This window comes from Lycorma delicatula, chromosome 2 (assembly GCF_047948215.1).
Source record: "Lycorma delicatula isolate Av1 chromosome 2, ASM4794821v1, whole genome shotgun sequence".
Taxonomy (NCBI): Eukaryota; Metazoa; Arthropoda; class Insecta; order Hemiptera; family Fulgoridae; genus Lycorma; species Lycorma delicatula.
Genome location: NC_134456.1, coordinates 102,899,581 through 102,924,569, shown reverse-complemented (window position 1 = coordinate 102,924,569; position 24,989 = coordinate 102,899,581). Strand labels below are relative to the sequence as shown.

The 24,989-nt window shown below is 31.3% G+C and overlaps 1 protein-coding gene across 1 annotated transcript; it reads right to left on the bottom strand.

Moving 5' to 3' along the window:
* Nucleotides 1-1,137: 1,137 nt before the first annotated feature.
* Catsup (zinc transporter catecholamines up) lies at nucleotides 1,138-24,987 on the bottom strand. Its single transcript, XM_075355914.1, has 4 exons — nucleotides 24,032-24,987; nucleotides 15,373-15,572; nucleotides 10,715-10,790; nucleotides 1,138-4,176 (listed from the first exon to the last, which is right to left on the bottom strand). The coding sequence occupies exons 1-4, from the start codon at nucleotides 24,825-24,827 to the stop codon at nucleotides 4,001-4,003; spliced, it is 1,248 nt and encodes a 415-aa protein (XP_075212029.1). The 5' UTR covers nucleotides 24,828-24,987; the 3' UTR covers nucleotides 1,138-4,000.
* Nucleotides 24,988-24,989: the final 2 nt, after the last annotated feature.

Genomic DNA, 24,989 nt, shown 5'->3' with positions numbered 1-24,989 from the left:
GTGGTTCTTCTATAATAGAGAAGCGTGGATCAGCAAGAGTACTGATCAAGTCAAATAAGAGGAGAGGGTCACTGGACACACTGTTAAAAAGAAAGAGAAGAAGGCAGTGAAGAAGAGGAAGGACTTTCTTTGACTACTGTCATTTTTTTTACTTCACAAAATTCAATCTCCGTGAGTTGCTACCTTATGAGATTTCCAGTCTTTGTCTAGCCTTCAGGTTATAAGAGGTGCAGAGTACTTTTTTATTTTTTTTTTAGGGGGTGAAAAACGCCTGCGCATTATCATCACCCAGAATTATTTTTTATTAAAAAATAAAAGAAAATAAAGTTAATCTAAAAGATGAATAAAACTTACAAACTAATATCACAGATAAAATCTAAAATAAAATCAAAAGTGAATAGAATTTAACAAAGTCCGAGATGGGTGTAAAGGGCCATTCTCAGATAATAAAAAGACTAAAAAGAAAACTAAAAACCATAAAAGATCTAACATAAAAAATGTACAAGACAATATTAACATTTTTGTATTAACGCAGTACTACGCAGAAATAGAAACATCTCGTTTAAAATTTCATTATCATTGTACACCACGGATGTTTCTGGGTAGATTAAATTTATGACGCAACGCCGCATAACGTATGCAATCTATGAGTATGTGGTGCACAGTCATGCGGCAGTTGCATCGTGTGCATAGGGGTGCGTGTCTTCCTGACTTCAGGTACTCGTGTGTGACCCTCATATATCCTATTCACAATCGACAGAGGACTATCTTGGGTAATATAGTACACTGCACCTCTTTAAAAAAATATTATTCATTTTACAGTTTTTTATGTAATTTTTCCAACACAAAAAAAAATTAGTACCTGTATTAAGAGTTAACTATTTTGACTCCATCTTCTACAATCTATTAATTAAATTTTTAAAGACATTATAAAATGGTCACATCACCTCCTTGACTACAAGTTATAAAATAAAACAGTACTTGGACCTGGATCACTTTTACACTGTTTAACTAAGCAGTCTTTATTTCATAGGAAAAGTATTAAATTATTAATCCTTAATGCAATTTTCACACTGAAATTAGATTATGATAAACTAACTCTAGATAGTCTGGTTCAATAAATACAAAAGATGATTTTATAACTCTGACTTTATTCACAACAAACTCTAATAGTTATACAATTCAAGAGAAATCATCCAAGTCATGTATAAAATTAATAATTACATAATCATTTTATGTTTTATTAAGAGAGAGATTAAGAAACGAACAGTCATTAAAAATATTAATATAATGAACTACAATAAAATGTCCTAAGGGAATTATTGATATATAATTAATGATAAGTTTAATTAACATAGTTGATTACAAATACATACAAAAATAATAAACAAAAAAAATAATCTTGTAATATAAAAATTTTAAAAAAATGATAATTCAACTTAAGTATAAATACATTATATACAACATACAATATAAATTAATACATAACCACCAATCTCCATAAATATATATATATATATATATATATATATATATATATATATATATAAACCAATTACATGAAAGTAAGCTAATTCTGCACAAATCAGCACACCTGTAAAAACTGTATGACTAACTACTAAAATTAATACTAAATAAAACAGGGAATCTCTTTATTACTTTACATATTTATTCAGATAAAAAAATTCATATATATATATATAAAGAAAAAAGAAACAAATTTAAAAATAAATATATTAAAATTGTACCAATCCTTTTACAGCACGTTATCATTTTACCAGTCCCTCCCCATCTTTAACGTTCATCCCTAGATATATTAGATTGGAAATGAGTCAAATACTAAACTGAATCTAGATACACAGTGCTGAAAAAAATCTAACAAACAAAAATTGGATTTTTTAGAAATAAATTAAACTAAATTATAAATTTATATACTACTTACTGATAAATAAATAAATTTTCAAATACTTCACTACAGTTCTGTCATGCTTTATGCGGTTTACCTTCTTATAATAAATAATTAATTTCAAAATTCTATGTTGTATTAGGTTAAAACCATTTTCATTTCTTAATGAAAAAAACTTGACATTAAGATTTATCAACGAACAAAACAGGTCTATCTTATGTTCATTTTTGGATGGATAAAATATAATGAGTGTTAAAACTTTAATACAAGAAAAAAGAATTTCTATGATGATTCAACAAACTGGAATCCAACTTTCATTCTGATGATATGCTATTTCATTCGATAAATCTGTCAGGTAAGATCAGCCTCAAAAGTTTTGAGAAATCTAAAAAAATTTTCACTCATTTCTTACACCATTATCCAAAAAAATTCCTGGAGGCTTTGAAGTTTTTGAATACCCACCTAAAAGCCTCGATTTACCCTCAACTACCTCTTAATTATAGCTTAGTAGAATACGTGATTTGCAAGTGATAAAAAGTTAAAGGAAGTAAACATTACATTTAGAACCTGCAGTGAAGTAATAAGGCAAGGGTATTCAAAAACTTATTATGCAATATGATAAGTCCAAAAAAAGAACAATGTTAAATAGAGAATGACTATTGAAGTTAATAGCAATGATACACTCAAAGAAGAATAAAAAATTTTAAATAATCTTTTTTAACTAACTGGGAAATAGAACAAAGGTTAAACAAAAATTAAGCAAGTCTTACTCTTATTGGCACTACTTTCCAGTGTTACACACCCACATACATTTTATATAATTCTTATACCAATATTTAGAATTACATAACACTTCACTCCTAATAGGTTTGTAATAAAACAAATTGAAAAAACATATGAAAAAACAGCTTAGTAGCCTCGTAATCCACTATAAAGTCTCAGTTGATTCTTAAGGGAGAAACTCTAGATTTTGATGGAAAAGCAATATAATTGTCATATATTTGAACCCAAATTATTTATCAACAAAATTTAATTGCTAATAAATGGTCAGCTAAGGCATCTGCCGCATTTGGACTAAGAGGGTAGGGGGACGCCTGTATGTGGAGCATTAATGTTTGTATTAACCTGCATCGCTTTCTAAAGCAAAACACAATTGTGATCTACATGTGATCAGTTTCCAGAAAAAAAGAAAATTCAAAATAGTAGGCAAGTATAGCTAGATTCTTTTTTTAAATTTTTTAAGGAATTTTACAATTTTTTATAACAAAATTCTTTAGAGCATATATCAAATCAAATATAAAACAGCAAACATGAAACATTCAAATATTAAAATGAAAAATATATAAAGAGATTTTAACTGCAGTATGAGAATAATAATTCTAATCAATATATTATAAAAATAACTAATATTATAAAAACAAACCTTTATAAACAGAGCATATATGTTTCCAATGTACGTAAATAATTTGTTTTTTCTTTACTAATATAGCTCCACACAAATTAATTTGAAGATAAACTTATATCAAATCCCAAGATAACATTTTCAGGCCATTACCCATCAATCTTCACAAAAAACAACCACCACCAGATCAATAAAGTGTATAACTTGCACACAAACATTTATTTATCCCAATTCATTGCTGCCAATATTTAATATATTCATCTGATTCAAAATCAGTTTGATGGTTTATTAATTTATATTTGTTCTTACTTAAACTTATTACTTTTTTCTACTTATTTTAATAAGAAACCCTTCCATATTACCCTTTATATTACAAAAGAGTATAAAATAACTAGATAAAAGTATTTGTAACAATTGTGAAAAAATATACACAAAAAAACCAACAAATGTTCTATAAATGTCATTCAAAACATTTCGAGTATAACAGTTAAGTAATGAACACTACTGGGATTTTAAAAGAATGGCTTTTTAAATTTTATGAACACTAATATTAGGTTATAACCTGAAAATGTTATCTTCAAAATAGAAGTGAATTAATCTTCAACTTCATTCACCTATAGATGTAATTTTATTTAAAGGAAAACATATTAGGGCACTCCATCTGTCCTAATATTAAAAGCTAGTAAATAAAATTACTCATAACTAGCAATTAGAACCATCATATAAACGCCCAACAGCAATGCAACTATTTCTTTAACAGACTGCCAAAATTTTGTATCTTCCAGAAGTTCTGGTATGACAGATACAGTTGCAATATAAATAAAACCTCCAGCAGTAAATGGTAAGATCCATTGTGTGGCTGCACCATCTGTAAAAGAAAAATAGATCAGCTTTCTTAGATTTATTTGTTAGATTTTTATTTTATACAAACAAGTATTAAAAATCCTCTCTCACTCTCTCTCTCTCACGCGCGCGAACATGTGCACACACACAAAAATTGACAGAAAATACTTAGAACTAAGACAACCCTAACCAAAGTGACAGCCATTTAATTGTTCTTTTTTCACAGGTAATTTCAAAAGTGGTTTATTAACCTCATCAGTTTAGCATAGAAAAACAAAATTTTGCTAATAACCCAACCTCGAAACGATTAATTTTTCAGTACTCTGTACTTGGATTACGAATCAAGTACAACAATCAGAAAAAACTTACAAATTTCCTGTAGAAGATCCAAATTAAGTGGATTATATCTTATATACTTGACACAATAAAGTACAATTTTATTTCATATATCAAATTTTAAAAGCAGCTAATTTCTAACAGTCATCATTATTATTGTTGTTATTACTAGAAAAAATGCGAACCTACAACCCGCTGCAAAAATCTTTCATTGTTTATGTTTCATTACACATGATTTTGTTAAATTTTTTTAATGTAACTAAACTAATGTTTTAACTGTAACTAAATAATATTCATGAATTTAGCATATTAACAACAAAAACCATCAAAATCCTGATCATTTTTGATCAGCTGTTAGAGTTGTGATTTTTTAACACAGGTCTAACCCCAATGTTTTCCTTTTTTATCCTCAAAACACAAATATAATCTTAATTTGTTTGAACAAATGAATCATTTGTGCATTGCACACAGCAGCTCGGCACCACCATTTGTCCGCTCTGCACCAATAGCAGCTAATATATAAATGTGAGCACATACAACAAACAAACCCAAAAAAAAAAAAAACCATCCTTTTTTATGGGAAAGAGAATATTTTTTAAATACAATAAAACATCGTAATATAGAATCCATTTTTACAATCACAATATATATATTTTTTTTAATAATACATAATTGGTTTGCTTGGCATTTCTCCCACCATCACCCTGTTCGGTCACCCTAAAGCATAAGACCAAATATCTGTGCCACAAACAGCTACTGAGTCTCAAAACAGTTTAGCGACCAGTGTCCTTAGCTTCTAGAGCTAACCTAAAAGCCTGAGCGGAAAAATGCGTAGTACCACACACTGCTCGCGTGTCCCACTGCCCACTTGACATATATCACTAAAATGGGTAGATGCACCCCATCAACTACTGAAACATATATGACTATCAATAATTAAATTTATCGTGTCCGACAGCAATTTGCTGCCACGCCTAGGCCACTGAATGCCAGCAAGTGTTCCTGTCCACCATTAAAGCACTTGGAGCCTTTATCTGGCTGGTAGCCAGTCACATCTCTTGATTAGCTTCCTACAGCAGCACGGTAGTAGTTTTTTCCCTTAGGTAAACTACCTATGTAGTTTTACTTCATGTAACAATACATAAAGTAAAACAATACATGCCTCTTAATTACTAAAATAAATGTCAATTTGAAAAACATTTATTCTAAAAGAAAATTTATTAATGCACTCCCAACCTCATAGGGGGAAGACACCCACCTTATGACATTACCGGTCACCACACCACCCCCTCTGTTCCAACCCCGGAGGGACTGTACCCTCCGGTAAAGCCCTTCAGGGCTTTAGATCCTCTAACTGATTACATCTACAGTCATCAGCCAGGCCTCGGTCGAGATGCCACCGATGTAAATGCCTCGGCAGATATTTGCATCAGTAATCAGTAAATACATATCAAATTTCGCTTTCATGTAGGCCTCAAACAGACATCTTCACATCCAACCTAACATGATTTCCTCAAACTAACTTTTTTTGAACTTTGCTTCTGTGAGCCAGTCTGTCAATGAAATGAACTATGTTTATTCGTTTTGTGTTTATCTCTTTTGAATGATTGAGACTGGATCTTTCTGTGTGAATCAGAATAGTGTTAACTTTAAAATGGCAAATGTTTCTCATTTAATATGTCTTTCATATGCATAGTGAGTACACACACAGTGAAAGACTAATTTTCTGTTTCCAAGTTTTCTAGTACACTGGTTCCTAATTGACATAGTGTCAAGCACTAATTGAGAAATTTAGGGAAATGAGATTACTAAAGGACTGAGTGAAATGGTAGACAATCAGTACTTGAAGTTTTTCACATATAAGCTGCATTGCAGCAGAGATATGAGAAGGTTGATTGGACAAAAATACAACAGTGTTGCAATTGCAAACAAGACGGTTCGTAAGAAGCTCAGTCTCATCCCACAGAAAGTGAAAGTGCTTCAAAAGTTATTGGCCACAGACTATGGAAAGTAAATTCAATACTATGAATAGTTTCACCAGTTTCCAGTAAATAATTCTGATGTTAGTTTGGACTATGTTTTCTATACTGATATGAGTGATTCCACTTATCAGGATATATACACACAAAGAAGTTTATGTTCTCTTCTTTTTTTCTGTTTAGCCTCTGGAACCACTGTAAGGTATTACTTCAGAGGATGAATGAGGATTATATGTATGAATGCAAATTAAGTATAGTCCCAGGTCGACCACTCCTAAAACGAACGGTTAATTGAAACCCAACCACCAAAGAGCCCCTTGACCCCCCTCAAAAAGCTCCCCCCATAATTTTGGCGAGTGGGTATTCCAATTAAGCGAAATTTGGCGCTGAAGACAGTCCGTGCATTAGTTTTTCAATTAGATGTTTGGTTTAACAATGGAAAGAAGATCACTTCCACTGGCGGATTCACTTTTATGCTACCAAGAGACAGACTTGGGAACCTCATTAGAAAAATACTAGTATATTTAACAAAGGTAGAGAAGACCAAATGAGAGTGTTGATTCCAAAGTCAGAAGTTTTGCAACTTCTGACTTTTGCTTTCCTTATGCAAATAAGGAAAGCAAAAGTCCATGGATCAAACATGCTACTCCACCTGTACAATACAGCCGAACTATAATAGTCAAAGCAGAGGGCAGGTCCTATGCAGATCTCTTAAGGACTATGAAAAAAAATGTTGACCGAGAAGAGGCTGGAAAAGTGTTGTTCCTTAGGAAAGGGAATAATGAAGAATTATGAGTACGAGTTAAGGGGAAAGAGAAGACTAAGGCACTTACTACTTACTACTTTTTTTTTTGTTCAGTCATTTGACTGGTTTGATGCAGCTCTCCAAGATTCCCTATCTAGTGCTAGTCGTTTCATTTCAGTATACCCTCTACATCCTACATCCCTAACAATTTGTTTTACATATTCTAAACGTGGCCTGCCTACACAATTTTTTCCTTCAACCTGTCCTTCCAATATTAAAGGGACTATTCCAGGATGCCTTAGTATGTGGCCTATAAGTCTGTCTCTTCTTTTAACTATATTTTTCCAAAAGCTTCTTTCTTCACCTATTTGCCGCAATACCTCTTCATTTGTCACTTTATCCACCCATCTGATTTTTAACATTCTCCTATAGCACCACATTTCAAAAGCTTCTAATCTTTTCTTCTCAGATACTCCGATTGTCCAAGTTTCACTTCCATATAAAGCGACACTCCAAACATATACTTTCAAAAATCTTTTCCTGACATTTAAAGTAATTTTTGATGTAAACAAATTATATTTCTTACTGAAGGCTCGTTTCGCTTGTGCTATTCGGCATTTTATATCGCTCCTGCTTCGTCCATCTTTAGTAATTCTACTTCCCAAATAACAAAATTCTTCTACCTCCATAATCTTTTCTCCTCCTATTTTCACATTCAGTGGTCCATCTTTGTTATTTCTACTACATTTCATTACTTTTGTTTTGTTCTTGTTTATTTTCATGTGATAGTTCTTGCGTAGGACTTCATCTATGCCGTTCATTGTTTCTTCTAAATCCTTTTTACTCTTGGCTAGAATTACTATATCATCAGCAAATTGTAGCATCTTTATCTTTTCACCTTGTACTGTTACTCCGAATATAAATTGTTCTTTAATATCATTAACTGCTAGTTCCATGTAAAGATTAAAAAGTAACGGAAATAGGAAACATCCTTGTCGGACCCTTTCTTATTACGGCTTCTTTCTTATGTTCTTCAATTGTTACTGTTGCTGTTTGGTTCCTGTACATGTTAGCAATTGTTCTTCTATCTCTGTATTTGAACCCTAATTTTTTTAAAATGCTGAACATTTTATTCCAGTCTACGTTATCGAATGCCTTTTCTAGGTCTATAAACGCCAAGTATGTTGGTTTGTTTTTCTTTAATCTTCCTTCTACTATTAATCTGAGGTCTAAAATTGCTTCCCTTGTCCCTATACTTTTCCTGAAACCAAATTGGTCTTCTCCTAACACTTCTTCCACTCTCCTCTCAATTCTTCTGTATAGAATTCTAGTTAAGATTTTTGATGCATGACTAGTTAAACTAATTGTTCTGTATTCTTCACATTTATCTGCCCCTGCTTTCTTTGGTATCATGACTATAACACTTTTTTTGAAGCCTGAAGTTTTTGAAGTCTGACGGAAATTCCCCTTTTTCATAAATATTACACACCAGTTTGTATAATCTATCAATCGCTTCCTCACCTGCACTGCGCAGTAATTCTACAGGTATTCCGTCTATTCCAGGAGCCTTTCTGCCATTTAAATTTTTTAATGCTCTCTTAAATTCAGATCTCAGTATTGTTTCTCCCATTTCATCCTCCTCAACTTCCTCTTCTTCCTCAATAACACCATTTTCTAATTCATTTCTTCCGTATAACTCTTCAATATATTCCACCCATCTATCGACTTTACCTTTCGTATTATATATTGGTGTACCATCTTTGTTTAACACATTATTAGATTTTAATTTATGTACCCCAAAATTTTCCTTAACTTTCCTGTATGCTCCGTCTATTTTACCAATGTTCATTTCTCTTTCCACTTCTGAAGACTTTTCTTTAATCCACTCTTCTTGCGCCAGTTTGCACTTCCTGTTTATAGCATTTCTTAATTGCTGATAGTTCCTTTTACTTTCTTTACTTTCCTCTGTACAGGAAAGATCCCTGTACAAGTTTATATGGGATCTGGAGGGATGGTATGCCTCAAGTTCATTTTTAAAGGAAACAGGTGCCCAGGTGCTCACCAACCATGTAAGTTTGAACCAATATCTGTTTTGGTTCTGCCTGGCAGCTGATGAGCTGTGCATCTTCAGGGAGGTCCAGTCAAATGAACACATGGTGTTTGACTGCCCTGCTCTTGGGGGGGGGGGGGGGTCAGAGACCGGGCCACCCTGGAAATTAGATGTCAAGGGGAAAATTGGCCACTCACAAGCAGCGAGTCAATGTGGTGAGAGCTGCATTGTTGGACCATGTGGGAGTTCCTTGATGCAGTTTCTATGTTCAACCGACATCAGTAGTTTACTTAAGGGAAAGACTCCTAAATGCACTGTTGTGGGAAGCTAACCTTGAGATATATGGCTGACCAAAGCGCTAATTGGCTGGTGCCAATTAGGGCTCCAAGCGCTTTAATATGGTGGACAGGTAATTGCTGGCATTCAGCAGCCTAAGTGTGGCAGCGAATTGCTGTCTTGACAAACTAAATTTTAATTTATGGATGTCAAATATATTTTTAGTAGTAGTACACGTAAGCCAGTAATGTACAGTACCACGCTTAGTCCGCTCATGCTGTTAAGTAAGCTGTAGGAGCTATGTAGGACACTGGTCACTAAACTGTTTTGAGGCTCAGTAGCCGTTTGTGGCACAGACATTCGGTTTTATGCTTTAGGGTGACCGAATGGTGTGGTGGCAGGAGAAATGCCAAGCAAACCAATACGAGTTAACATAGTCCGGTGGGCTATGTTTTTGGTCTGTCAACAATCCACATGCCATAAAAAAAAAGAGAAAATTCCTCTAAATGACCAGATTAGACTGTGGGTTGACACATCCAGGAAAAGAATAATCAGGCAATATTCTTCGTAGAAACAATCAATTTACCTTATTACCAGTTTATGGAAGAACTAACTGAGTATAAAATTAATAATCCTTGAATTTAACAAGATAATACGACCATATATACTAGTAGACAGTCTATGAAGTTACTATAAGAGGTTTTCAGACATCGAATCATTTCAAAGGGCTTTTGGCCACCTTGTTCTCTGGACTTCAGCCAACCGGATTTTTATTTCAGGAGTTATTTACTTTACTTCTAAGCTAAAAGTAACTTTCGTTGAAGAAACCCCCAGTGCCTCTAGGATCTTCAAACTGCAATTCATGATTTCACCAAGAACACTATACATGATCAACTTGCGAGTCTTCCAGTGCAAGAAGAAATATGTGCAGATATGTATGGAGATTTATGGGGATTACTTCCAATAACAACTGCAGTTACTTTTCAAATGTACTGTAATTTAACACAAAAAAACTGGGTAAAACTAAAATATAAAACACTTGATCACTTACCTTTTTTCTTAAAACAAAATGCAATGTAATATTTTATTAGAAAGTGGTTAATGCATTTACTGCAGTATAATTTTACATTCTATTAATTTACAGTATAGTAATTTTTAATAAATATTTACAACATACCAATTCCTGTTACTGATAATGATATCACAGTCCCAGTAAGAGCACCGACTGCTGTTGTTAACTGTAGCCACATAGCCTAAAAAATAGAAATAATACTAGTAATAAAATAAAGTCAAGAACACAACTGCACCAATAAAATATTGAATACAAAATAATAATAATTAAATTCTTAAATTTTTAAAATAAAAAATTCCAACAACAGTACTTCAATTAGCAATTGGTTCAATTACTTCAATTTTAAATTGGTTCACTTAATTAAGAAAAAACCCATCAAGTGCTTGAGAATCTTCCAACTTTTTCCAATCAATAATAAACCCTTTTCACACTAATAAAAAAGATCTGATGTGGAGACCGAAAAAAACCCATCAAGTGCTTGAGAATCTTCCAACTTTTTCCAATCAATAATAAACCCTTTTCACACTAATAAAAAAGATCTGATGTGGAGACCACATGACTTCCTTGTACGCCTATTAAATTACATATACACATATTTTTTTTTTACAATCAGAGGTTAATAATTATTAATATATCAATATATTTAAATTAAAAAAAAAAATGTTAAAAAAAAGTCGGATTCAAACCGACATGCCTTCCCCTTGTACGATCCAAATATTTCATTAATTAAAATTTTATTTGGCTATAACTCTCGAACCAATGAAAATAAGTACCACTTATGACATATCATTAAAAAGCTCTCAATGAAGACTGATTTCTGCAGTTAAGAGAAAAAGTCCAAATCCAATTTTTTTTGGGGCTTTTATGGACACTTTTGGTCTAGTCGATTGCAATTAAAAAGGAATGTGCACAAATAGATGTTACAACAGGAATAAATTCAAAATTTCAATATGTGTGTCTTTCACAAGTACCATTGGCGATGTCGTTAAAGAGCAAGAGACCATCTGTGGGTCTGCCAACAACAAAGGTGGTGGTGGTGGTTAGAGCACAAGGCAAGACCTATGCTGACCTCATTCTATTCATCAAAGGGACAGTGTTGCCAGGTGAATTTGGGGTCCTGTACAAAAGGGGCAGCGGGAGGACCTATACCTCCGAATGTGAGCTGGTAGTGGTGTGACTGATCAACTTAGCAAGGACATTGCCGAAAAGGTGGAAGTTGCCACTATGGCTCTGATGGGAAGAGGTGACCATGTCACCATGTGACCATGGGAAGAGAGTCCATGTTGTTAAGGACATGGACGTACTTATTATGAAGGACAAGTTCCTAAAGGAACTTTGTGAGGTTACAGGGGAGTCGCTCTCACTAGATACACTATCCATGCTGCCAGCATTTGGGGTGATGCAAGTGGTCACTTTGGCAGTGCTGCCCATCTTGGCAGACAAGCTTCTGTACAATAGGCGTATTCAAATTGGATGGGTGACCTGCTGTGTGATAAGGCACACCTTTGATGACTTATTTTTGGTACTGGAAGCCAGGCCAAAAATAATCTGTGATCTGGACCAGATCACAGTGGCCACTGCTTTACCTGTAGCAAGCCTGGCCACCTGTGAAAGGACTGTATGTAGGCACCTTGGTGCCTCACATGCAAATTGCATGGACGTGCGCCTGGAGGCTGTGGACGTAAGGTGACTTCACCCACGTCATAAATTCGCTGGAGTTTGCAGAACAAAGCTGCGGTGTCTGTAGGGACAGCCCTAGCCAGGAGGGATGGGAGGCCAATGATCAGGAGGGGACTCCCTTGCTGACGCCATTGAGGAATGCAAGATCGCAGTCCCAGTGGGGGATCCCTCTGGGTGTTCTCCATTAGAGGCAGGGTGTCAAGACTGGAGTCCCGGTGGGGGAATCTCTTGAGGTTTTCCCGCAAAGAGAGTTTTGGCCAGTTGTGATTTACTCAATTGTTCATTTTTATTGTTCTTTTTTGTTGTAATTTTTGAATTTTTACTTTTATTCTTTCTTTAATGGTGATTTTGTATTTCATCTTTTTCCTGGGTATTGAAGTTTATACTTTTGAGCTTTTTAGATATTCATAAATCATTTTTTTTGTGAAAAAATGAATATTAAGTTATTATTTTATCTTTAAGATACATTTAAAATGATTGAATTGAAAAAACTTTCTGACATACCCAAAAATGAATTGCATAACTTGAACAGCATAGCCAGGAAAGTTATGAAATACATTGTCAGCTTTTGTTTTCAAATAATCCTGTAGATAAGTAATTTTTTATTAAGAATGAATCTTCCATTTACTTTAAATGAAGGTTTACAAGAGACTACTAGTTCATGTACAAAATTTGGTACCCATGGACTTGTTTTTGTTAATATATTGGGATATTTTAACACATTAAATTGGCAACATTTGAAAAAATCAAATAAAAATAAAAAAAGATAATTCAACCCTCTCCATGATGAATTCTCAACAAATAATCTACAGCCACAACAATTTTTTAACACGCATAAAAAAGTATGTAATCAAAGGGAATCACTAAAAAGTCAAACAATAAAGCAAAAGATTAGTGGATTAATTCAAAATTATATCTGAATCAGAAACAGATGTAAAATAAAGGTTACAAAACTTGATAATCCAACCCTTTGGCATGGAAAGAATCAGGATAGGAGGAAGTAAAACAAATTTAAAAAGTTTGTAGGTCACTTTTAAGATGAAGCATAATGATAATGTTTAAAAATAACTTTGGAATCGGAAAATACTTTGACAGAATATACTATCAATAAAATGTTAAGAATTAAATGAATAAAATTGTATAGGAACTTTGAAAGAATGTTTACAAAATATTGCGGAAATAAAAATCAGAGCTGCCAAAGATAAATAATCACACAGAAAGAAACAGTTTGCATGTTGTAAAGTGAAATCTTTAAGTAGTATAGACAGAGTGTAAGTCTGTTTGAAATGTAAAATAAAAACATTAAGAAAAAAGGGGAAAAAAGCCAGAGGCATTTGAAATGTGAAACAAACAACTGACCAAAAATACCAGCTTAATCAGTACAATGCAGTATAGGAAAGCTAATTAATTGACACCATTAGAAAGGATTAAGAAAGTCAGTCCTAGATCAAGATCAGTAAAAGATAAAAAGAAGTAACGGCAAGAAAAGGATAAAAATAAAGACGATCTAAAAGAATTCCGGAAAGGAATTCAAAAGTTTATCTGGAGATATATGGGAAATGAGATGGACTTAGTACAGCAAAAGATCTGACTCAGAGCAGACAACTATACGATTACAAAGGAATTTACCAAACAATGTATAGGTAAAATCTACTAAATAATTTCACTTCTAATTTAAATATTCACCATTAAAGAATTTTCAGCACATCAGATTTTAATATTACCATATCATTAGTTGCACCCCATCCATAACTCAGTATTTTCTCTACCTTGCAAATGGCAACTCTTCTGGTTATTGATAGGGATGCTGAAATGTTGTCTTTATGTTTACTTCCAGTAGAAAAACAGCCTTTGTTAAATGTGACTACATTTTTTAAATGAAGTTTACTTTCAAAATGTCAAGTTTTCATTACAGATCTTGTAAAAATTCATCAGATAAGCTTTATTTAAGTTTATGGATATATATTTTGTATTAAAATACAAGGTACAATTATAAAAAAAATGTGAAAAAACCTATTTTTTATTGGTTGTAAAATTGGACATCAGATAAAAACTGGCTCTTAATGTTTGTTATGTAAGCTGTAATATGATTAGTTAAAGTGATTTATTTGGCAAGTTTGTAGAGATTTGAAGGACATAGCTACACTCTGATGGACCTTCAAACTAGATTCACAAAATATTGTTTTTTTTATTTTTATGGGGTGGAAGAGCAGCACAACAGCACTTTTTTAAAGATTCCTTTTTTTCTAAAGGATTCCTTTTTTTGTTCAAAAGCCTTCTTTTGAACAGGTAAACAAAATGTCTCCAACATTCTCTCATTGAAACCAACAATATACTTCTTCCTCTGCTTCACATCAAGTTCATGATTGATGAAAAAATTTTTAAAGGCCATGGATAAAAGGATGACGGCTTAGAATTTTTTTCACAATTAATTGAAGTCAAACTTAAAGAGGATATATTTACTGGACCTAATATTAGAAAGGTGATTGACGACCCTATTTTTGAAGGAAAACTCAACGAAAAGAAACTAACAATGTGGAAATCATAAAGTGGTAAAAGGAATTTTAAGCAAAAAAAAAGAAACTACAAAAAAGATCCTAGTACAAGTCTTATAGATCCTACTGAGGTGTGGAATGTTGAATGTTGCTAAAAATACATTTTCTACATTTGCAAATAGATTTTCTTCCAAGAAATCTTGACTAAGCAATAAATGAATAACAGATGACTACTGCTGGTTTGTATAAAAAAAGAAAAAAGACTTCACATAAAAGGAAGAAAATAAGAAACAATATTTTCTTTTTATATGGACATGCTTATGTAGTTGAACCAAATGTTATTTCACATAAATAAAATAGATTCTTAATAAAACTAAATGTTTTGATTATTACCTTTTTCTATCTATTTTTTTTATGATTTGTAAGAAATTCATTAAAAAAACCTATATATGTATTTCAAATTTTTTGCAATCTTTTTTTTCAATTTCCACTGCAAAATTAATAAATAATTAATTTCATTATGTACCAAAAGAAGTCTCTTTTTCCAACAAATAATAACAATAAAAAATAACAGTAAATAGAAATTACCTTCTTCCGACTACATCCAGATTTAATAAGAATAGCAAAATCTCCAATTTCATGAGGAACTTCATGTAATAAAATAGTAATAGTGGTAACAACACCAATGCTGTTACCAGCCAAATATGATGCACCAATTGCCAAACCATCTGTAAAATTATGAGTGAAATCTGCTGCTAAATTAAGGTAACCAGCTACTTGAATATTTTCTAAAACAAAATAAACAGAACAACAAATGAATCGACATTACTTACACATTTATGATAAAAAATTCTAATAAATATGTTATTTACATCAGTATAAAACAATACATTAAATAGATTACATTAAAAATAGTAAGTAGGCTATTCTATTGCTAATAAAAAGAAATACTTCAGGATTCACCTGTTAAGTATCAGGAAAACTTTGTCAGAACAGTCATAAAGTTTACAATTTGATGTTGGGTTTAATTTCAAATCAACTTAAAACTACACTGCATTACAGTAATATTCCAATGGGCGTGTACTGTCCTTCATGTTAAAACAGATTTTTGCTACACTCTACTTTGATTTTTGTTGTATATTATCCTACAATTCCTACTCCCTTGGTGTAAACATTTAGAAGGTAGTCTATATGTAATAAAAATTAAACCCAAATATTAAATGCTGCGCAAGAATTTCTCTGAATACAGTAATGTTGAGTTTTTTCAGAATACAAATTGTACAGTTCATGGGCATTAATGACAGAAGTTATAATGGGTAGTTACTTAATCATAAGTTAAGCGATTTAGTATTCTGTACAGTCACTCCGACCTATGACTGTCAAAATTTATTAAATTGTATTTCCTTTTTAGTGCCCAATTTTTATTTCTTTGTAATTTTTCTATAAAAAAGTAAGAATTATAATTCACAGCAGTCTAAGTTATAAAAACTTGTAATTTAATTGAAGTGAATTTTGTTCATGTATGTTAATAGTTGTCTTATGCTCACTCAATAGACATTAACATCAAATGTTACAAAAGGAGTATGTAAGAATAATTGCTACTAAGATTCACAAGAGAGTTTACTTAAAAGTTGCAAAACCAATTTTTGAATCTTTAACTTAGTCAGTTAAAAAAAATATACATCATTTCATCACACTGCCACTTTTTCAGGATCCCACCTCAATGTACCAACTGCTCTGCTCAATCTGTAAGTCATTAAATTGTACCTCTCACTACAAACAACAAAAGATTAAAAAGGTAAACATCAGAAATGCCCCCAGCACTAAATCTCACAATCTGTTTTTATTTTACGATTGAATGTTGAAAAGTTCCTTTTAAACCAGTCAATGGTTTTAAGTATAACTCTAACTTCTAAATAAATCTCTACAGTTTTTCCTTTATTAAAACATTTGTTGATAAAACAAACAAAACTTATTTCTGAAATTGTCTCTTTCAACTCATCTATATAGACTATAATTTTTTGAAACATGGTGTTTAAGCAGGTTAGGTAGCAATTCTATTTTAACAATTGAATGATTATAGACACTGACTATCTGATACCTAACATAAAGTATGATCCAAATAAGCCACGGTTAATGAACCATAGCTTCACTAAACTGTAAACTTCAATTTTCCTAAACTTATTTAGAAGCTTATAATAATTATCAGCATAGAGTGTCTTTGTGAAGTCACAATACATTCCCAGTTCCTTAAATCCAGAATCAACACCTGCGTTCAACCTATTTAAAAAATTTTTTGTTGCATCAAATGCAGAAAGGTTTTATCTGAACCCATACATTATGAGTAACTGAAAAAACAAAAAAATAATTTGACTCAATAAGGAGATTGGGTGTTATTATTTTCTCTATAATTTGGAAAGTGTAGAAATTACTGAAATGGGCCAGTAATTTCAGGGTTCTTGAGAATGCACTTGATTGGTACAGAAATACTTACAGTAACTTTCATCCCTTGTGGGACTATTTAAATGAATAACTTTGTACTAAATTTATCCAAAAATTGTTATATCAATAGCTGGCTAAACTCTTTCACCAAAGTGGATAAATTATCATACGCATCTAATGAGGTTTTATTTTTTTAATTAGCTCTTATACAAACCAGTTTGTATGTACATTATCAATCAAGCAGGCTGACCAGTCAGTAATTCTGACAGCATGTAGAAAGTGATATCCAGTGTACATAATTCAAATCTTTAACCTTATAGCTTACTACTGTAAGCTATGATATAGGTTACTTATATCATGCTGATTAAAATCCGTCACTAATATTAGATAATTTCACCAACATATCATTAAACCCATTAAGAAATACACCAAAATCATTAAAAAAAATTTGAAAAAATGAAATTGTAATAATTTTAATTACCCTAAAGTATAGAGGAAAAAATCCACAAACCCTAACGACTCAGTAGGACTTCATGGAAGTCAATTTTTCAATTTTATCAATTTAATTATTTTTTATAAAAATTGCTACTCCCTCACCATAATACAAATCTCAACAGCAACAGCCAACTAGTTTATAATAGATTTATCGAACTGATCCAGCCCTCAATAACACATAAAATCAAGATCCCAAAAATGAGCCAGTAGCTCCAATTTTTTAATCTGTTCAGTAATAAATTGAAAATCACAAAAAAAGTTATTTAATCTAAAATTAATAGGCCATTTAATGTTTAAGTAACACAATCACTGGATAAGAAGAAAATTATATGTATAAAAATAAACATTAACTGACAAGCAAAAAATAAATACTTCTTAAACAGTATAAAATGAGTATATTTTAAGTGTTTAAGAAAGCGATTTGTGTTAATAAAGCAACTATTCTCATTTAATCAATCTCAACTGAAGCATGGATTTGGCCTAAAAATATCTAAAGCACTAAAACCAACAACTCAGATTGCTCATCATGACCTGATGATGTACCTCTTAAGGTAGGGTCATGGTAAAAGATTTATCTCCATTAAGACACAAAAAACACAAACTTTAAACAACGAAACAGATATTCCGTTCCATGAACAAAATTGAAGGAAGGAGAAACCATTTAATGAAAAAATAGAAAACATTCGTAAAAGAATTTTTAATAAATGTAATACTTTGAATCAGACCTGGCCAACATGCAGCCCACATGTTAAATTGTGTGGCCCGCCGGGCGATTTTATGTTTCTATCGAAACTTTTGTTTCTTGTTGTGTGTATACAAAAAATATCAAATTAACAAAAATTTGCATGCGTCATAGTTATAATGCGCAAGTGTGACTATGAACATCAGTTCTACATTTGTTATCCACAAACACCAAATGTTACTGAAACAATCAGTTCTGTTAGGCAACCATCGGTAATGTTCATCTGCAATCTGAATGCAGTTATGCAATAAAGAACCAATCCACACATTTTTGCTCGTAGTAATATAGGAGACTGGAGTGATGACATCGAGCAGCGGGTTGTACATGAGGAACCAATGCGCTGTTGTTTTTCAGCCAAACGAGAGAGGTGTACAACGTAAACGAAAATGGAGAGCTCGTGTGTCACCCATAAAATTCATTTTAGCTATAATTTTAATAATAAATAAATATATATACATCATGGTACAGTAGTCGACGTTTGAAAAAACATTGATTCCCTGTGAATAAAAGTGACATCTGAAGAAATCAGATTTTTTTTTCCAAATAATTCTGAAATTTATTCAAGTGAGTATATTGTCAAAATTAATGCAAGTAAAATTGAAAATTAGTAAGAATTTAATAAAATGTTAAATTGATATAAGTTATTATAACTTTTCTAGTGTCAAGTGATCACTATTTGCATTAAGTTTAAAAAGCTATTAAATAATGGTAATTTTACATAATATTAATACATTATTACAAAACAAGAATACTAAATTTACTTAAAAAATTAAATTCTGTTGCTCTGTGTAATATATCAATACGCTCCAATTAGCATTTATATTTCCAACTAGTAATTTTTTTTTAACATTTCAAGATGAATTCAAAAAAAAAGAAAAGTTGCTGATGAAAACAGGAAATATAAGGATCATTGGGAAAAAGGTTATTTTTCCACAATGCAGAACTCAAAATTAATATATTTAATTTGTACAGACAGTCGCTGTATTAAGGAACATAATGTTAAAAGGCATCATGAGACAAAACATATTGAATATGTAAATTTCAGTAAAGAAGTAAAAAGTTTAAATCACACCTAAAAGCTTAAATCACACCTGAAAGCTCAGCAAATGATGTTTGGGTCATCATTACAACAACCATATACCATTGTCAAAGCAAGTTATTTTGCTGTCATGCTGACTGCAAAGAAAATGAAACCATTTTCGGATGGTGAACTGGTGAAGAACTGTTTGGAAGCAGTTATAAAAGATGTTTTGTCCAATAAAAGCAAATTATTTTCAAGTATCAGTCTTTCACACCAAACTATATGTCATCACACGAATGACATTTCAGCTGAAATATGAGTAACTTTGTTAGATAAAATTAAACGATTCAAAGCATATTCTTTGGCATTTAATGAAAGTACAGATATCTCAGACACATCTCAACTTGTGATATTTATTCACAATGTGAATAATTTATTACAAGTGACAGAAGAAATGTTAAATCTTTTAAATTTAAAAGACGCAACTAGAGGAGAAGATGTTTTCTAGGTGATTGAAAAATGTTTAGCTGAAGATAGCTTAAATTTTTAATTTCTTTCTGGATTAACAACAGATGGAGCACCTCTTTAGTAGGTAAAAATAATTTAAAAATACTTATGGATAAGCTATATCGCAGAGGCATTAAAACCAATGATATTTTTATTACTCACTGTTCGATACACCAACAAAATTTATGTGCTCAAGTATTACCCATGAATCACATTATGAACATAGTTATAAAGATAATAAATTACATTTGTTCATATGCTCTTCAGCATTGGATATTCAAAGAATTCCTTAGCGAATTATCTTCTGAATATGGTGATATTGTATACTTTACCAATGTTAGATAGCTAAATCGTGGAAAATATTTAAAAAGATTTTTTAATTTACAGGAGGAAATAGATATGTTTATGAATGAGAAACAAGAATCTGTTACTGAATTAAGTGATGATGATTCATTGTTAGACCTATGTTTTTTAATAGGTACAACAGAAAAACTTAATCAGCTAAATAAGGACTTGGAAGGGCAAGATAATTTAATAATTGATGCTTGTAATTTCATCAAAGATTTTAATAAAAAATTATTTGAGTGCTAACTTAGAAATAATAATGCCCAACATTATCCGCTGTTAAATAACTTCCCAAAAAGTCAACCTAAGAATTTCTTGAAATATGCTAATGAAATAAAAAAACGTATAACTGCATTTGATAGTCGTTTCTCAGAATTAGCAAAATATGATAAAATGTTTGAAATATTTTCATGCCCATTTCATGTTAACGTGAACAGTGTTCCTGAAAATCTGCAAATGGAGTTAATTGAGTTGCAGTGCAACAATGAAATGAAACAAATTTTTGCATCCACATCAGAAAATAATTTTTACAATACTTATATTACATCCGAGAGACATTCCAACTTAAGACATTTTGCACGAGTTGTAAGTGCTTTTGAATCCACATATGTTTGTGAAACATTTTTTTCGAAGATTAAATATAAAATAAGTTCATCACATGAATCATGTGACATCACATCACTGATGCGAATTTAGAAAACCAGCTAAGATGTGCAACATAAATATAGATTTATAAAAATTAAGTGAAAGAAACGATAAATAAATATGTCATTAATTAAGACGTGAGAGTTAATTATATTGAATCACAGTATAACATTAAAATTTTATTTATTTTTTATTAGTATTACACTTTTTAAAAACATGAAACAAAGTATGGCCCGTTCTAACATTTCACATCATCAAATCATCAAAGATTATATTGTATTAATTTCCAATTGTAATTCAAAAATGAAGTTTCTACATCATGTATTGATGTATTGAACTACAAGTAGTTTCTTTGGTTTTCTACACTTATAATGAATTGCTTCTTTATTATTTTTAATTCTTTGTTTCAATTATTCTCTTAGTTTACCTTACATAACCTAAATTCCAATTATTGTCTTTACAAATTAATTTATAAATGACTGCTACTTTGATGGATCTATTTTTATTTTTAATATTTCCAAGGACAACAGACAAATTCTTACGCGCAGCTACAGTAATATTAGAGTTATTTTTTAAAAAATATTATTTCACTTTGCAGCTATATGTAGGACAATATATAATGTTTATACAAGCCTTCTCTTATAATATTAAAAGTTATATAAATTGCCCCTAAAAAATATATAAACCACATAGTTAAATGTGACCAATTACTTCCAGAATAAACCGTTCAGTAAAATATACACTGAAAAAATAAAAGTAAATTACATAAGCCATTACTTTTTTCAATTAAAAATAACTTTGATCTAATTAATAATTTAACAGAGGAGATTTGAGTTAAATTAATCCTAATGAAATTTTTACTTTTTTGATTTTTAAAGATAGGTTTTTAATTTTATTGTTCCATTTGAGGAGCTAATTTATTTGATAGTAAGAATATTATATAATAAATATATCCTCAGTCTAAGTACTTAAATTGCTTTTTGCATCATCTCTTCAATTTTATGTCTTCTACCAACTTGAGAAGCCTTAAATATCTGGTTTTAGAAAAGCAACCACTAGTTTAAGATAGTAAAAACTGCATCCATAAGTGTATTTTTACTTCTTGTGGTTTCTTGTTTATATCTATTTGTAAAAGAGTATAAATAGAAGAAAACTTAATGAAATTAACTTTTATTTTTACAGAATATAAGGAATGGAAATAAAAGAATACATCATTATGCTAGGAAATGAGTTAAGGCATACGTCAGAGTTAGGAAGCTCTTGCCTCTAAACCATGGGTAACATCATCAAGTTAAAGGAAAAATATACATGTTTTACTTATTTAAAAAAAAAAGAGAGAAAGAAATCAAACTGCAATTCATTTTTATTTGCTTTCTCCTTTGTCCCTTTGATTTATTGCAACAAACTAATAAATAAGACTTGCATTATTGATTTGGCAAGAATCAAAAATTGGCAAAAATTAGCTGTTTGCAGTAGCATAATTCAGATAAGTAAGTTATGTTAATATAACTATTTATACCCAAATTACAAATAAATTTATAAATTATAGTAAACTTAGGTATACTTGCTTAAGTTCACAACATTCCTTATCTGTCAAACAATGCCTAAAATAAACAAAGATATTATCATTACTCAATATAAAAAAATCTTCCATGACATTAAATTAAAATATCATAATATAATTACACTGTATACTTTAAAACACGTCAGTCGTATCAGAATAAAGAATATAGCAATTTATAAACCAAATTTTGAATATAAAATACGATATAAAATACAAACAACCAACTTCACAAAATCATTAATTTCAAAGAGCTAAAGTAATAGTCATCCCTTTCAAATGTTTTCACTCTTGACGAGTTAAAAAGATAGCTCAAAGGTCAGTGATGTACTTGCACAGCACATGTGCAAATTAAACATGGTTTTCAGTTTCGCTGATTAAAGACGTACTAGGTGGACTGTCATTCCCAACTCTTCCATGGCCTTCTTTAAAATTGTTATGTTACTCATAAACTTGTATATGGTAATCTTTTACTACTATTCCCTCCCTTGCCTCTAAACTCTTTGATACTGGGATATATTCTATGAAATGGTTTGCTAATGATAGGAAAGATGTCTCGAAAATCAGAAAGGCATTGAATTGAATAGATTATTGGTATCAGCTGATGACCCACTTATTGCAAGTCTGAAGGTCAACGTTCAAGGATCGTGCAATTCAATTTCATGACACAGTTTTATTTTACATCACAGTTTATTATTTTACAGGACGATGAATCCTTGTACAGGTTTTTGTATGGCCACAGTGTTTAGCGAAATAAAAATAAGGGAGCTGTAAAATTACTTATGGATAAGCTATATTGCAGAGGCATTAAAACCAATGATATTTTTATTACTCACCGTTTGATATGCCAACAAAATTTATGTGTTCAAGTATTACCCATGAATCACATTAGGAACATAGTTATAAAGATAATAAATTACATTCGTTCAGGTTGAGGAAATCAAAAGATATTATATGAAAAAGGGAGTTATCCCAAGTGAAAAGTGTTTTGTTGTCACAAAAGAATTAATACAGTTGATTCTCACTGGAAAAAAATTAAAAAAAAGAGTGACAAAACAATTTCACTAAAAAGTACTTCTCAATATCTCTAAGAGATTAGCAGAGAATATGGGCAATAGTTATAATGCCTGCCTAGTTGCATGCAACTCCATTCGGGACTTGCAACCGGGTTGGCAATAGTTTTTAACAGGTTCATGTTTGTTATATCGTAGGTCTTCCAGACCAGAATATGTTGTTAAATAAAACCCCAAAAACAGTGTCTGGGAGATATAAATAAGAAACAAATACCCATTTCAGCTATATTTAACAAGTGTGAAAACAAACACCACTAAGGAATTCTGATTTTACTTCTTTTTTTTTATTTCTTGATTTTCTAAAATTTCTAGTTTTCTGAAATTTAATCATAGCTAGATTTTAACTTTTGAATTAATGCACAATATGATTCATATAACTTAGTACTAATTAAATTTCATACAGAAAACTTACTCACCTTCTTGTAATGGCAAAGCAGGTATTACATCTTTTTTCTTATTCTTTTTGTTTTTATTATCACCTTCAGTTTCATCATCACTATTTTTTTTCTTAGTATTATCAACAACATTACTAACAGTTTCACTAACATGAGAATGTGAATGTCCATGCTCTCCTTTAACTAATCTTACAAATTTCTCAACTAATAAAAATGTTAATATACCACACAATACCCATAAACCAATACTCATATCATGCCCATGTTCACCATGATTACTATGACCATGCGAATGTGAATGGGAATGTGCATTATTTGTTTCTTCAGCGACTGACATAAGAGCATGAGGAATTAAATGAAGAAATGCATCCCCTAACAACCCTCCTGATGCAAAACTAAGAAGTACTTTTAGAAAAGGTTCCTTTTCTTTTGTATTATCTAATGGAACTAGAAATAAGATCACAATAGGTGCAGCACTAATTAATAACGTTGAACCCAGTGCATGTATCCATAATTGCAAATTAGTATTACCTAATTTCGTAGCACCTTCATGTGAATGAGCGTGTAATTTGTCACTATATTTGATAGGTATCTCTTCATTTGCCACACGAGAGTATTTAAAAGAAGGTGATTCTTTAGGATGATTATGGTCGTGCGAATGTCCATGTCCATGTCCGTGTTCGTGCCCACTACACAAAAGCGGAAAATCAAGAAATATTAAAACCACTATAACCCCTAAGATCAAACGTTTAAAAAATTGTCTATCAAATGATAAAGAACGTTTCTTAACTGCAACAGATGAATTTTTCGATTCCATATTGTAAAGAATTATTTAACTTACGGTGCGCTCTAATCATCACTCAATATGCAGTGTAATCAACATATACGACACAAACATAACTGAACGTCATCAAACAGAGAAACAAACCACGCCAAGCAAACCACACACAACGCGTCGTATTCTTTGTCAGCTGATCTC